The following is a 16943-nucleotide window of genomic DNA, read 5'->3' as shown; positions in this document are numbered from 1 at the left end:
TGAAATTCATACATTTTATATTACATAACACATGGGACAGCTGCTCGTTTATGACGTCACAAATCCAAAATTTTGAACTCTAATAACTTTCTTACTCTTTAACGGATTTTCCTCAAACCTTCACCAATATTTTTTACTATTTTTTCTGCTATTTTTACAACAAAGTTTTCTTCAGGGTGAACTTCCCCTTTAGAGCATTCCCCAGTTTGAAAGCAAGGAGTTAGATTTTGGATTTGGAAATAAATGGATCATTATGATTTGTTCACAATATGTTTAAGCCCTAAGGATGTAGATGCATTTACACATATGATATTATTCATTTAGTCAGCCTTTGATAAATTGGCAGTGGAATTGATAATTGTGAATGATTGACTTGAGGTATTTATGGTCTTTTTCAACTTTTTATCTTTCAGAATCGAAAAATGAGAAAATAGAAGGAGGAACATCCTCATCTTCGTCTCTGGTTGACTCCGGCAGCTTCCTGGATGATTTCAGGAAATGCATTGAAGGCTTTGACCCAGCTGATGCAGCTGTGCTGAAGATGCAGGCCGCCCAGCAAGCCACAACTGAAGCAACAGAAGAACACCCCAAGGGCAGTACAAATGGACATAAGGGTACACAATTCGCGCACACGCCCAAGGTCCTGGAATACTTGAAACTGAAAGAGAATGGACTGAAGGAGGATGGGAAGAAATTTGTGAGTCGGATGGGCCCGGTGGATGATGATGACGATGATGAAGCAGCAATGTTTAAAGAAGTGACGAGGTATAACATCGTGGATGGTACTATCATGCACTGTAGAGAGCTGGAAAGGCAGGCTGGAGAAGGAAGTCAGGATGGTGATGATGATTCTGAAGACAGGCTGTATGATGAAGAGACTGGATCAATGAGCAGCCCAAGCCAACCCATGGAAGAAGAGTCGGGAGAGAATTTCTATCCCTGCAAAGTATGCAAGAAGAGGTATATTTCCAAATCAAGTTTACGAAAGCACATATGTCGGGCTGGACCCGAAGCAGAAAAAGGTCAGCCAGCTGAAGAAGTGAAGACAGATGATGAAGCCATTGTACCGTTACACCATCCTATCCCACTGCAGATACCAATTCCCATTCCAATTGACTTGAGAAGAGATACAGAGAGCAATGACAGTGAGGTCCTGGATATGAGGTACCATATTCCCATGGCACAATCCTTGGGTAATGGTCACATCATAAGCCCTGTGACAGGAAGCATGTTACCAACAAATGGAGAGTTCTACACACTGACTGGAGAAGCCCTTGTCATCAATGAAAATGGCAACCTGGTACCAGAGATCCATGCTTGTCCTATCTGCAACATGACGTTCCAGCATGCAAGCCAACTGATGAGGCATAGAAGAACACACAGCAACGAGCGACCTTTTGAGTGTGCAGAATGCCACCAGGCGTTCAGAAGGAAGTGCCACTTGAAGAGACATTGGCAGCGAATCCACAGCGGGGAGAAACCTTTTAAGTGTGGTATCTGTGGGAAGGCCTTCAGCGACCGGGACCACCAGAGACAACATGAAACCATCCATGGACCAGAGACCTACCCTTGCCTCAAATGCCGCAGTGTGTTTCCAACAGAAGCATACCTTGTTGCACATGTAGCAGAGCATCCTGATTGTAAAGCAGCCTTTGCAAAAGGAGAAGATGGCTCCCCCAAGAGGGTGCGTGGAAAACGTAAGGGAACCCCTGGTTCCTACCGATGTGGCCTATGTGGAGATTTCTTCAAGAAGTTAAGGCAGATCCAGACCCATCAACGTGTGAGACATCATGATGTATTTGAAAAAAAGTACAAATGCAATATCTGTGGAAAAGGTTTTGATTTGATATCGGACTTGACACATCACCGCCATACACATGCCGCCAGAGGGAGTAAATATGATGTGGACAAAGAATCAGAAAGGCCAACGATGCTTAAGCAGATGCTGACAAATGCTGCAGAAAAGAATTCACAGAATAAACAGGAGCTAATGGGCATGTTGCAACTGTTAGAACGACGCATCCAGCAACAGCAGAAGCAAGTCAGGAAGATGGAAGACCAACAGGACCGCATCTCTCAAGAGCTTGTAGACAGTACTACCACAGTAGCAACCAACAACAACTCCATGGCCGAGTCAATTCTTAACAACAGCAAGTTAAGAACACTGCTGGAGAGGAGACCACTCAGTGAATTACCAGTACTTAAGAGAGAATGTGACCTGCAACAGGGTGGCCCAGATCCAAAGATGCTCCGGACCAACAGGATGGTTCTTGATCTCTCAAATCCCAAATCACCAAAGACTCCTACTTCCTTGTCATCCCAGCCAAGATCATCCAATCCTGGTAAATCTGATGTCACTTTCATTGGGGAACAAGCCCCAGAAGAAGCCAACCTCCTTCAATCCTCTGCCATCATGGACTTGATGACAGGTAACAGGCACAAGTGTGAAGAGTGTGGACTATCTTTTCTCCTCTACTCCGACTTCCGAACACACCGTAAGAGGCATGAGAGGGCACGATTAGCTATGGGTAAAGAAGATGGTGGAGGGGGAACTGCAACGGATATGGTCTGTGGCAATCCAGAAGGAGACCGCTCTCTCTGTCGGGACTGTTGCAACCAGAATGATTCCTCAGGGACCAAACCAACTATGACGGTGCATCACAAACATGATGAAGACAATGGGAGACACACCAACAAGATCGGACACAAGATATGGAACGGCAAACATAGTTCAACAAGGTGAGATATTTCTACCCTACACTTCTTTTGATATAGTTTGATTTTAAAAAATAACCATTAGCCAGATATTGTATTCAAATGACTTATGATATACCATTTGTCAAGTTTCTTGTCTGATCAATTTCTCTTCAACATAGTTTGATGTGAATATCTCTACTTTTATAGAGCAATGTTTGGCTGTAGTAATCAGTTAGGTAAATATAAAAGAAAAGAAATTTGTTACGAAAGTGTTGATAATTCTTTCACCATATTCAAAAGAACAGTGCTGCACATGAAACTATGATGTAACTAAATGCTTTGAAATATAAATTATGGATTAAAGGAAACAAAAATGCAAGGAGAGAATCAATCATATCAGAAAGAATAAAATGTGAGGGGCAATCTAAGTCTTGTTTCTTCAAAATCAGTTAAAGAATATAAAGCGAGTCACAGAAGTTTGAAAAGTCTGTACTTTCTATGGGGATCGTCAAATTGGCAAATATACTTATTGCTTATGTCACAGACGATTTTTGATGAAACTTGTTTTAAATTGTTCCTCTCATTTTACCCTTTCCAATAAGATTGCTTCACTTCTTGGGTTTTAGTTTCCTTTAATGTGTTTCAACTTGATAAGAATGATCAAGAATAATTTATTTTTATCAATGAGTTTTGAAAAGTTTTGAATGATAGGATTTTGTTATTGATCTTCTAAATTTTTCTTTTTATATCATAGAAAGGAAAGTTTGGCTCATTTCGTTTTTTGTTGTTGTTGTAATTCCACCTACCTTTAATCATTTGTTCAATATTTGAAATCCTTTTTGAACGGAACGATATTTAGTTGAATAACATTTTAAAAATGGTCCATTACACATGGTCAAAAATGCTTTGAAATTCACATTATGGTTTTAAAAATGTTGAAACAATCCAACAAATTGTGTGTAGCCAGAGACATCTATTTCTGTGTGAAGTGTATGTGCAGCATTGCATGAATACCATTGCTCTAATGGATTTCAATGGGTTAATAGAAAACCCCTAATCTTTCCTCAGTTACTTTGAGACATTCATTTTTCAATTTAAACTCACGGCACTGCTAATCCATATGAACCATTTTCGGTTACTTCAATTATGATGTCATAATTATTTTAGGGATTGAATTAAAATACATATGTTTGGTTCAATGTGAGAGGAACCGTTCTCTTTCCTCTGCAAATCACACTTTAAAATGAACTCTTATTCCATGTTGTGTTTGATTGAAAATCAAGGTCATTGGGAGGTAATTATGACCCTAACCATCGTCTCTCTCTCCAGCCCAATAAGATCGTCTTTCTAGTTTGACTCCCTGCTAGTCTTGCGGCAAGATCCATCTCTATGACAATCACACCCTTTGAAATGATTCCTTCTTTAAAACCCCTTGATTTTCCAAAGCCAGAATCCCCTTCTACAGCTTCCCTCGGTTGCAGAAAAAGAAACTGAGCCTTAGATTAGTAAAGGATCCGTTGTTTGTGGGATTCCATGGTGGATTTTGAAGCTCTGCCCGAGACCTAGCACTCTATTCCATAAGAGATCAGATCATTTTTCTAGTGCAGATTCAATTTAAGCCATTGTTGTTCTTATACAGGCAGATTGTTCTACAGTTTTAGCCCATGTAAAGAGAGAGTCTTTGAAAACCATAGAGCCAAAAATAATCATGAGATCTGTAGAAGGCATCAGATAATCTTTCCCTGGAATCTATGATTCCTTTTCTCATTTAATTTTCAGTTTATTTTTCTTTTGTTTCCTCTTTATGTTATGCTCTAACTGCATTTTACCATTAATCATTTAAATTGTTTCTAAACTTATTACTTTTCAGAGTTAGTTGCATTGTTATGTAGATTTCTCAAAGTAAACATGCCATTGAAAATTTTAAAAATGAAAGGTTTCTTTTTTTATTTGTCAGGTTTCAAGCTTTAATAGAAAACATGTATCAAAGATAGAAAGGATGTTGTATATCTCATGCAATGAGCGATTAGAATAGTGAGAAAATTCTGCTTTCTTGTCATAATGAAATGTCCCGTTTTGAAGAGAAATATTTTTTGAATGTGGAATTTCTCACTTTTTATAACCCCTGAATGTTGCAATGTACATTGGGTAAGGGGAGATATGCCAATTCTAGTACTCTTTGATGGTTTCCCTCCATCGGGTGTGTGGGTTAGGGGGAGATATAGCCATTCTAGCATCTTTTGATGGTTCTCCCATTGTTTGTGTATGTGTAGGGGGAGGTTAAGGGGAGATATCCATTCTAGTAGTAACCGTTGATGGTTTCCCTCACTGGTTGTGTGGGGTGAGCCTGGGGGGGGATATCCTTTCTTGCATCCTTTGATGGTTTTTTACATTGTGCATGTATGGGGGGGGATATATCCATTCTAGTACTGTTTGATGGTTCTCCACAGTGTGTGTATGTATTGGGGGGGATATATCTTATCTACTACCCTTTCATGGTTCCCCCCTTTTTATTGCACCCCAGTCGATGCTCACCTACATCCGTTCTTAGGCATACTTGATACCAAACTGCAACAATGACCAAATCCTGAAATAGGTCAGTTGGCAATTATTTATGCTCATCCGACACGTTTGATAGTCTGCTACGGATTATGTCGTCTCATCAACGGAGAAAACCGATCGGGAGCCTTCAATAAAACTGCGATTAAAACAGGGATTTGGGGAAAGCGATCTGGCTCAAAAAGGGATGATTTTACCAGAAGTTGCCACGGAGGGTCAGGGAGGATTGATTTTCGCACAGACTGGACGGACATGATCGCTAACGGTTATTGACTGGTGCCGGAGAAACTAAGTGAAAATAAGCAGATATGCGACAAGGAATGGAATATTGCCGTGACACATCTATCACATTTGTTTTTATGACAACCGAAGACAACTCAAGAGATTATTGAATTAGGAAGACAAGTTTCAATTTGTTTTTGGCATTCACTGAGGCTCAGGATTTCCACTTCAGGGTAGCCTAGAAACTTTCTCCCAGGTTTTAGGTGATGAGCCTTATCGGGTCATTTTTGGCACTTATTCTATTCTTTTCCTTCATGAGACACAGCTTAGAAATTTAATATTATTTTAACTTATGAAGTAATCATCCCTTTGGTAAAGTGTGATTTTTATAGTCTGAATTACTGTTGATAATCTGAGATAATAACTTTAAATGTCTTTATTTAGTAATGTTTTTATTGCTGAGATTTATTCAGGGATCCAATCATACTTTAAACAGAGCATTAATGCATTGAATAAGAGAAACACTTCCAAAGGAAAGTATGAAAAGAGAATATTTGTGCTAAATGATGATATCGGAAACAATAAAAAAAAACTGTTAGTTTCCAAGAGCTATAAATGCAGATAAATACCTGCATCTTTATCTCAGTCTTAAACAAATGATGCACAGAAGCAAACTATCAAGTGTACTTTTTTTCTTTTACGCTTCTCCATTTCCTTGTGTCTGCTATCCATTATATCATTTTTTATTTCATACTTCATAAAAAAAAACTTGTTGATTTTTCAGTTTCTGTCCATCCGTGTCCTGCTTGTTCAAGCAAATGTCATTTTATCTTGAATCCTGTTCTCTCTTAACTCTTTACCTTTAATTTATCGCCTGTTCTTCATAATTTGTTTCCATCATCTCTATTCAGAATCTCTTTATTTCTTTCTTCTCCCATTCTCATGATATTCTTATGTATTATTATTTGCCAACCTCTTCCCATCTCTATCTCTCACACTCCACCACAACAACTTTATAATTGTATCTTTAGTTTTCTTGTCCTTTTTTCGATTTTCTCCACTTATGTTATCTTTTTGTCCATCTTTACACTCTAAATTACTGTACCTCCCTATAGTTTTGATTGTTTTCCCCTTCTCTTACCCCTTCCCTGTATCTCCCCCTCTCTTACCCCCTACCTGTATCTCCCCCTCTCTTACCTTATACCTGTATCTCACCTTCTCTTACCCCTACCAGTATCTCCCCCTCTCTTACCTCCTAACCTGTATCTCCCCCCTCTTTTACCCCCTCCCTGTATATCCCCTCTTTTACCCACCACCTGTATCTCACCCTCTTTTACCCTTTCCCTGTATCCCCCCTCTCTTACCCACCACCTGTAGCTCCCCCTCTCTTACCCCCTACCTGTATCTCCCCTTCTCTTACCCCCTACCTGTATCTCAACCATCTCCACTTGCACTTGTTTCTACTTTCCATTCCACATCCCTCCCTAATCTATCTCCTTTTCTTTTACCCTTCTCCTATTCTCTCAATTTCCCCCTTCCATTCTCTCTCTCTCCCCATCCCTCTCTTTTCAGTAGATGATTAATACATGCACAGGCATAAACAAGATTGGGTTTAAAACATTAGCTGGAGCCTGGCGAAGGTTTGTGAGAAATCAGATCTGAGGCCGGCCAGATCGGTTTCCTTTTCCAATATGATGAAAGTTATCATGTTGCAGGCCCAGTCTGTTTTGCTAATATGCAGTTTGAAAGCTTGCATTACAACATGCAAGAGAGAAAACCAGCAGTACAGGGCCAGGTGACATACATGTAAAGCATTAGATTCAAATGCTGAATTGATGGGATATAGATCTATCCTATTCAGTTTGTGAAAGTTGCATTCTTTTATAAAACATTGCAGGTCTTTTTTTTCATACAGTAGCAAGTGACTGGCATATACGTTTTTTATGAGAAACAATCCTTTCCTGTTTCTTTGAGACTGCTACACATTTCACGATCCATTTACGAAGCATTTTATTTTCAATATGAAAAATTCCAAGAAGTAAAATAATTTCATTTGAAGTTCAGAATAATGTTCAGAATTCTACTTTGCTACAAGCCTTGATGGAGTAAAGTCCAAATCAGCTTCAAGTCATAGCTGATGATGTCATTACGATTTGAAATCAAATTTGCTTTTTTTCCTAAAGGGAGGCTTGAAATAGTATTCATACCACTATTCGGAATTTTGAATCTTTAAGATTTTATATCAAGTGCTATTACAATCTCCTTAAAAATCAGATTGCAGTGGATTGTATAATATACACCAGGCTTTGTAGAGCTTAAGATTCAATATTTTTTTATGTAGATGTGGTTCCACAGATTAAAATTATTATTGTATATCAAGTGCTATTACAATCTCCTTAAAAATCAGATTGCAGTGGATTGTATAATATACACCAGGCTTTGTAGAGCTTAAGATTCAATATTTTTTTATGTAGATGTGGTTCCACAGATTAAAATTATTATTGACCCTTAATATTTTAGCATTATTTTTAAGCTTACAGTGACTCTTATGAAAATAGTGTTGAGAATTACTATTTGAACACCCCAAAGACCCCTGAATATTACATGCTATATGAAAGACCATCCCTGAAATCTTTGATTTAAGATATTCTCCCCATCAATGGAATGCATGCCACTCCTACAGCATTAATAGTATAATGGCATTCATATTTGTTGAGTGCAGTAGACAGTGGATAGTTTGTCAACAGGTATGCTATTTTTCTTTCCACAAATCCCCTCTCCCCTCTCTCTTCCTCAAGAGCGATAATATACTTATTCCCCCTAAATGGGGGTTGCAAATAAATATCATCATTGCATTTTTGTAAGGAAAACTTCAATTTGGAGCTCCATGCTTGGCTTCATTTGAATGATCCTTCTGCCAAATTTGATTTGATTGAGCATTTTTTTTACTTCATTTTTCTCTTTGTACCCCTTCCCACGAGTGCATGAATGCAGCTGTAAGCATTGTGTTATAGAATTCCTCTTTCAAAATAACAGACACAAAGTCCAATAAAAACAAATTTCCGTCATTTGGGGGAAGGTCGTTTTGGTAGGGGACATTAAACAATTCATGAATATGGCCTGTTTTCACAACTTTGATTTAACCTTGTAATTAAAAAGACCAAGCTTAGGTTGTAAAACTGGCTTTGCATATGACTAATTATGGGGACGTCAAACGTTTGTTTTTAGTTTATATTCTTATAGACTATTTCTCTTTGACATTTCTCCTATTAGAATCATTTTAGTAAACTTATTTGAATAAAAGCTGAACGATAAAATGTCAAGTATTTTCTTCTGAAGAAAACAGTAAGCACATATTTAATTGAACACACCACTTCACAATCATGAAAATAAGTTCCATGACCATTTGTCACCTAGCACATTATTTTAGCCATCAATCATTCCAGTCCTTCATATCACCAAGGTAGTATTCATTTATTTATTTTGTTCATTTTTATTTAATAATTTAAAGGGGGGAGTGTTTTCCTTTATAGAGATCTGTTTTCGGCATTTCCCCTTTTGTAATCTACGACTAAGTGCCCCCATTCAACTTATGGAATGTTGAAACGCTTTATCTCATCTCGCCCACTCTTTCCTGTTTAAAACATGTGATCTCACTGTGTATTGTGAAGGAGGAAGCTGAGGGAAGGGGAGTAGATTTGGGGTCTATTTACACTGGCTAAAATTATTTAGAAGTTATAATATATATAAATTGAACCCTATTTGGTGGAGGCGATATGGTATATTCTCATTTTTTAAGTCCACAGATTGATACCTGTTATTAAATGGATGGAAATGGGATCTGTGTGAAGGGGTGTTTTAAAATATGGCATGAGAAGAATATAGTATAATCCATTTCAGATGTGACTGATAAATTGATGTTTTGTACACTGTTTATAAAGGAAGGTATGCATTTATTTCAGCTTCAAATGACGTTGTTAATATGTAATATTAATTTCACTTTTGTCTGTTTTACTTCTTCTTTTTTCTTTTATCTTGCTATCTTACTCCCCTTCTATCTGTATATCTGTCTGTCTCTCTCTTTATCTCTCTTCTCTCTCTGCAGTAGACATTGTGAAAGGAAATCTGAAGATGGCAAAGATTGTACTCAGTGTTCATTACTCAGGGATCAACTCAGCAAGGTGAAAAGAAAGATTATAAAACATTTAATCCACTTTCTCCTAAATATTTCTATTCCTGTATATTTTGTATAAGGATCACTCAGTTTCCTCAGGTTACAGTTTAATTAGCCTGGTATTCTCGGGGGGGGGGGGGGCAGTCAAATGTATTGCTGTACACATGCGTGACCAAATTATTTCCAAACACCCCCTAAACAAGTTTCTCGTGAGCTCAATTTACACATTTTGGCCCCAAACAAGTCTCCAGAATATGACCCCTAAACAAGTTTTCCCATTTCTCAGACCCATTCCAAGAGCCGTTGCTTACAATCTGGGAGAACTTGGAATGCTTTTCAGAAGTGAGGAGGAAAAACCCTGTGGATAAACATACTCTAAACATGTTAAGCTAGTCTTTAAAAAAAAACTGAAAAATACCCTAAATATGTTTTACCCCGCGATTGACCATTGACCAGTTTTTCAAAACCACCTTTTTTTAAATCGTTGTTTTTGATAACCTTGACGAGTGCACGTGTGGCCCACGTCCAAAACTAAAAACACCCCTTTAAACACATTTCTTTTGGTCATGCATGTGTACAGCAATATATTTGACTGGATTCCTCCCCCCCCTGGATATATCTGCAGTCAGAATCTACATTAAAGCTTGTCTGAAATTTTAGTAAATGGTCAATGATGCAAATTATATTAGAATACATGCTATCAATTGTTTAGTTCATTATATTCTATTGACGGAGTCTGAATCACCTCAGCTTGAATCAATTTCACTTGTTCTAAAAAGTACCTGTAAAAATATCATATATGGCTATTTATGGCCTCAAGTTCCAGCCATTCAACTGTGTATTCATGATTGAAATTTGTAGATAAATAATTCATTTCATTTGACTTATTGTTTGTGCAAGTTTTCATAGATTATCAAAGTAATGAAGACAATATATATTACATAAAAAAAAAAATTAACAGTGATTTAAAAAATATGTGAATAAGGTTGTATTTCTTTTTATATAACATGAAGATTTCAAAAGTTTGCAGGGGTTGCCACTATAAGTTTAGTTTGACCATGTGGCAACCCTGGAAAACAATTACAAATTATATATAACAATACCATCTTAATGTATAAGAGGGCAAGTGCAGAGTGGAAGGGGGGGGGGGAGAGCTGTTGCATGACAAAAGAAAGAATATCAAATATGTTACAAAATTTGCTCTTAAGACTACAATCATTCAAAAAAACCCTCAATCATTTGAATATCTTGAAGGCAATAATTGAAGGGTATCTCTGCATTACTTTGCCAGAAGCTGACACAACAAGATCACATTCTTTTGGGGGAACATTTGCTTTCTTTTGTGGGTGTTGAGGAATGAAATTGATTTGTGGAGCAGCAGAAGGATGTTAGTTCATCTAAATCACAGTGAATTAACGTCCTTCTACCTTTTTCAGCTGATGAGATCAAATGAACATGGTTGTGATGCGATTGTCATTCAGCATACACATCTCACTCAGCGTGGAGTCTGGCCACAGGATCAAATTCTTTGTTCAAACAATAATGTAATTTGTAGAACTAAAGCAACTATGAAATCTAATTAAGCCAACATTTTGAAGCAAAGATTTGTGACTGGGTTGTGGGCTTTCATCGGCTTCTGCATTTATGGTTATGACATGCAAATTTTTGAAATTTTTTTATATCAAGGGATTTTATAGTGTTATTGAAGTTGCCTTTTTGTTTTGGTTTATTATTGTTTAATTATGACAAAAAGATATAAAAAGATTTATCTTTTCTTTATTTTTTTATATCAAATACAAATGCTTGATGTATTTGTTAGTTGATATACATGTACTATGAAATTAGATCTGGGAGAGCAAGAGAGGCAGAGAAAGAGAGAGTGAGAGAGACAGAAAGACAGAGAGAGTGAGAGACAGAAAGACAGAGAGTGAGAGAGACAGAAAGACAGAGAGAAAAAGAAAGAAAAGAATAGGGGTAGTTGGTGCGGAGGGAAGGAGAGAGAACTAAGAATTGGCGATTTAAAAATGCAGACTGACATATACACAACTTTCCTGTATTTGGTTGGTCACTAATGTTATGTACAAGCAATTTTTTTGACAAATCTCAATCCATGTCAAGATTCTAATTTGATAAAAATGTTTGTGATTTTTGTTTTGACTCTTTAGGAACGAGAGGAGAAAGGTGTCTTGAGAGAGGAGGTGGATCGTCTCAGGGAGGCCCTCGTCAACTTCGCCAAGATGGCATCCACCCATCCTACCCTGGGCGCCAATATAGGCCAGGAGCTCACTGCCCTCTTTAATCGCACAGTCACCATCAAGCAAGAGATACAGGAGCTTGTCTAGCATTCTCTCTTGCTCACCCGTCTCCATTTTCCATACATGTTCACACTTGTGAAAGGCAATTTAAAAAAAAAATATCTGTTCCTGATCATTGTTCTATTGTCAAGCTATGCACACTGTTGGTAATGTTTATTTGTGATGTCAGGCAATACATTGGGCTTGCTTTTATATTTGCTGTTTACTGCATAGATGGTATAATGTTGAATGTCTTGACTTTAATATTCTCTCGACTCTATTCCTCCTTATGGTGCTTAGATGGGTCTTGTGTAAATTGTATTTTTGTTATGAATATCGAGGGGAAAAAAACAGAAATTTAGGCATATCTACAAAAATATTCTAATATGGCGATTCTTTCCCAAAACTTGCAAAAAAAAGTGTGTTTATTATTTTCCAATGTATCTCTGAAAACTAGCAGTGCTTTGTTCAAGCAAAGGTGGAGAAAGAATTTGAGTAAAATGGGAGTCATTAATTATATATGTGATAGGAGAGAAATAGAGAAAAAGGTCATTTCATTACGTTCATGGTCTTACTCCATGTAACCCATGTTTCCAAGAGTTGGAATGTGAATACAGCAAATTATAGTAAACAAAGTCTGAATATTGCAATACAGCAGGGTAGGAAATTATTTTTATATTTAGTGGCTTAGTTTTTGGCCATATTGGGGGTGAATATGGGGGCTATTTGTTTGATTTTCAAGGACAAATTTACTGCTCATTGAGCAATTATGCTGTCAAAACATATTTCTTTATTCTGCTGTATGTAGAATATTGACTATCCAAATGTTCTTGAATATTGTTTGTAATAGTTCTTGGGGCAACATTAGAAAAGATGGTCACCCCAAAGCATTATATTTTGCAATTTTAAGGGGCAATTTTGGCTGTCGTTAGGGTGAAATCAGCCATTATCCTCATGTATATGATGCATAAAGGAATTTTTAAACCTGTCAATGCATTCATTTGTATCCAAGTTCTTCACAAAGATATAGTCATTGTATCTTACTTGCCATTTCTTTCCCTAAAAAATATTGAGGAAGATGGAAAGGTTAATTGAAGAAGTAAAACAGATTTCTACTTATATTTCACTGGGGAAATATGTACCTTCATGTTTAGGTTTTGAGGTTTTACTATGGGATTAGAAGTACTCATTGATATATATTGTAGTGAAAGCATACCCAATATAAAGCATAGTCAGTACTATTGCTTTTGTAGTAAATTTGAAAGATACTACCATTACCATTTAGTGTGATTATCATCTTCATCATCATTTCCTTCATTACAAATGTGTTTGTTTGAGCACATTATATTATGCTACTTTTATAAACTTTTGTGAAAACATATTACTTATTGCCTCTTGTTTATCTCAACATTCTATAGAAATATACAGTACAAATTTTTTTAGTCAGATAAAAATCTTATATTGATGATAATTTATATATATCTATATTATGTATACAACATTGCTTTATCGATTATTTGTTTTGCCAGAAGTACATAGCCAAGTCAGTACTAGAATGCATCAGATGATTTTGTATGTTTTATTTTCTTTGATTTTATTTTCATGAGAGAATTACTAATGAGAGAGAAAGAGGGGGAAAAAAAGAGATGAGATTTTTAAAGTCCTTCGAGAATTTCATTGTGGTTGTACAAAATGTTTGTGAATTATAATACCACTTTGAAGAAGTTTGTGGATTTTCATGTTGCTTACGAAAAGCAAAGCCTATCTTAGGGTGTTTTGATTAGGCAGGCAATGTGTTTTAACCTTCTTTCTATTTATTTTGTATTTCGTTGTAATGTCAGAAGTAGTTTTAAAGAGCAGCAGATCAACATGAAGAATGTTCTTAAATCTTTAAATTGATTTTCTTATCTTTATCATATTAGCATAGTTTTTCTTATATGCATTTATGCGGTTCATATCAGGGTGTCTTTATACTTTATCAGATTAAACTGAATTTTGAAAGTAAGAAAAGGACAGTGTTCACTCAACTGGATATTCTTCATTATCATGAGGAAAAACATATAAAGTTATGTTAATATGCATTCTAAGCAATCTCAGTGCAACTTCACATTTGTTTAACTAAAATCAACCTAATCTTGTTATTACAAGATAAAAGTCCTCTCAATTCTGCTTATTTTTTTTCTACATGCATCCCCTCTTTCCCCTTTGCAACTATGCAAAAAGAACCAGTTATACCATTACACAAAATAATTATTTACTTTATGCCAATGACCAATCAAGATTATTGCATGCATACTGACTGACCAGGAACCAATCTTTTTCATTTTTTTGTATTTACAATCCACTACACTGTGTTACAAGGCAGAGGGAAAAGAAAATTTAATATTTTCCTTCAAAACTAACAAACTTCAGTCTCTTCCAAATAAACAGGCCAAAAGAAAAACATTTTCCTTTAAATGAAGTAACAGACAACTGATGTATTTGTTAGCTAATTAAGGTACCAATAGAAAAAAAATATTGTCCTAAATTGCTGTCTTGTTTTGAATGTTACTGATTTTATGATTTTGATGTTTATGATAAATTGAAGCCAAACAAGGACCAAATCCCTCCCTCCATGCAACATGGAAAAAGAAGATTACCTGGTATTTTGTTTGAAAAAATGAAGCCATTTTTGAAATGGGTAAATAAAGATGTTAGGAATGTTATCTTATTAGGAACTGTTGGAAAACATAAACACACAAAAAAAGCATACAAGAGCCTTGTGCATACAAATAATCTCTGAAAAATAAAGTTGGAAAACAATGTTATGGGTTTTTTATTTTTTAATTTCTTAGAATGTGCAAGTATTGTGTAATTCATGTCATTCCCTTTTGTTCATCTTGGATTTTATATTATGTCTTTTAGAGGGGAATATTGAAAATGATTTTGGTTGTACCAGTAGAATGGAATAATAATAATATACAACATTTATAAAGCGCTTTATACATAAGTTTAAAAGCCCTATTTGGAAGAGACTGAAGTTTGTTACAATATTAAAGGAAATGATTAAATGTTCTTTTTCCTCGGCCTTGTTTATAAAAATACATTTGCAAGGATGTGATATTTCCCAAAAGAAGTAAGAAGAAACTTATTACTGACAGATAATGAAGTAAAAACAGTGATTTTCTATATAAAGCACACCCTGATTGAAAGAAATAGGCATTCCTTTTTATATTAATTCCATATTGTTATTTTACAAATTATATTAATACTAATAATAAATTACTAGACTTAAATGAGGTATGAATTGAAAATGAAAGGTTAATTGTAGCAAATCCTACTTTAAGATCTTGAATAGTTAAAGATATATTTATAAAATTTGATCATTAATGTTAAATTCTCTCTCTCTCTCTCTTGATCTCTTGGATATCTTGCTTGTTATTTAGAAAGAAAATAACTACTCTCTTACTATGTTTTTATGAATTTCTTTGTTGATGAATTATATATTGTTCTGTCTACATATGATTTACTTATATTATCTTTTATTATTTTTCTGTAAAATATGTTTGCATGTCTATATTTATATTGCAATAGATTTTATTAGAATTTGTTGAAAGGGAAATGAATTCCCGTCTACCTATCATAGTCCATTTTTTTAATGGCAGCATATAGATCAAACAACTTCAAAGAAATGTGATGGGTTTTCAGTATATTTGGGAAATTTTGATGGACCAAATTATTTCTGTTTTGTCAAGGAATTGCTTTAAATATTTTGATATATTGATGAAATACTAAACTTGTACTAACCATATGTACTAACAATGAATTATTCTTCTGTGTTGAAATGGGTAGTATTTTGTTGCATATATATATATTTACTTGATGAGATGCATTATCCAGCTTGCCACCTTAAACAGCTCAAAATTTGATTTAGTTTCATTTTAGTTTTACTTTATTATCATGTCATTTGAATGAGGTCTTATTCAATGTTCATGTTATTTGAAATATATAGATATATTATTGTTCATAAAAGATGCATAGATTGTATGTCTTGCAGAAAAATTTCTTTGTGTTAAGTAGAGTGAAATTCACTTGCTCATATGCATTGTTATGCCAAATACAAACTATTTACAACAATGCATCTAAAAAAATATACATTAAGCAGTTATGGTAATACCCTAGAATTGTCTTTTCATTTGATTGAAATATTTGAAATATCTTGATTGTATCGATACAGACAGATAGCCATAGCCGGGGGCTATTCAGTATGCTTAGATTTTAATGAAATTCTTCGTTTTAAGATGATGATTGAAATAGATTGTATCATAATTTTTGCTTTGTTTAATTTTGTTTTTATATTTCTTAATTTATTTTTTATTGAAATATTCAAAATCAAAAGATCTTTGTTAGATAAGAAGGTCTTAAATTATTTTGTAAGATGTAAGAGGCACCATCAAAATAATGCAGTAATTTCTGTGATGCTTATCTTCTATGGGAGAAAGTTGAAAATATTTAAGTTCTTGTAACTTAGTCTTGTTTGATCAGAAATTAAATTAAGAATGTGGAAAATGAATCTCAACAACAACATTAATGATGTTTCTTAATCGAAATGTACAACTGAATGGCAAGAATCAATTATAGATAAAAAGTCTACTACAGTGCAAGGGATAAAATGAGAATGAAGTAAGCAAAGTGATTTTGAGTAATTCTAATTCACTTCAATTCATTTATTACGCCTATCATCAGTTAGAATAAAGTCATACAGACATATAAAATGAATGATCAAATTTGATGTTTATACATACACATATCAGGCATATGAAAATGAGAGTAAACACTATTTCAGGTTACTTACATTAAAGGAAGGGCATTGACCCTTTTTCTTGCCCCTTATAGCATTAGATTTGCAACCCAGACTCTTTGACACAGCTTCTTGATATTCTGACTCGCTTTCTCTCATCTCACCCACTGTTTACGAACTTGCTTTAAATTTTGTAAGGACACAGTTTTAGAGTGCA

The 16943-nt window shown here is 35.2% G+C and overlaps 1 protein-coding gene across 1 annotated transcript; it reads left to right on the top strand.

The window, feature by feature from the left end:
• Nucleotides 1–416: 416 nt before the first annotated feature.
• LOC121409063 (zinc finger protein 629-like) lies at nt 417–13578 on the top strand. Its single transcript, XM_041600860.1, has 3 exons — nt 417–2739; nt 9584–9659; nt 11818–13578. Exons 1-3 carry the CDS (start codon nt 542–544, stop codon nt 11992–11994), a joined length of 2451 nt encoding a protein of 816 aa, XP_041456794.1. The 5' UTR covers nt 417–541; the 3' UTR covers nt 11995–13578.
• The last annotated feature ends 3365 nt before the right edge of the window (nt 13579–16943 follow it).

Source organism: Lytechinus variegatus, chromosome 2 (assembly GCF_018143015.1).
Source record: "Lytechinus variegatus isolate NC3 chromosome 2, Lvar_3.0, whole genome shotgun sequence".
Taxonomy (NCBI): Eukaryota; Metazoa; Echinodermata; class Echinoidea; order Temnopleuroida; family Toxopneustidae; genus Lytechinus; species Lytechinus variegatus.
This window is presented reverse-complemented; position numbering and strand designations above follow the sequence as displayed.

Coding starts and splice junctions, on each gene's coding strand:
- LOC121409063 (XM_041600860.1), top strand. CDS start 542: ATGCAGGCCGCCCAGCAAGCCACAACTGAAGCAACAGAAGAACACCCC. Junction 2,740..9,583: donor GGCAAACATAGTTCAACAAG/GTGAGATATTTC, acceptor CTCTCTCTGCAG/TAGACATTGTGAAAGGAAAT. Junction 9,660..11,817: donor TCAGGGATCAACTCAGCAAG/GTGAAAAGAAAG, acceptor TTGACTCTTTAG/GAACGAGAGGAGAAAGGTGT.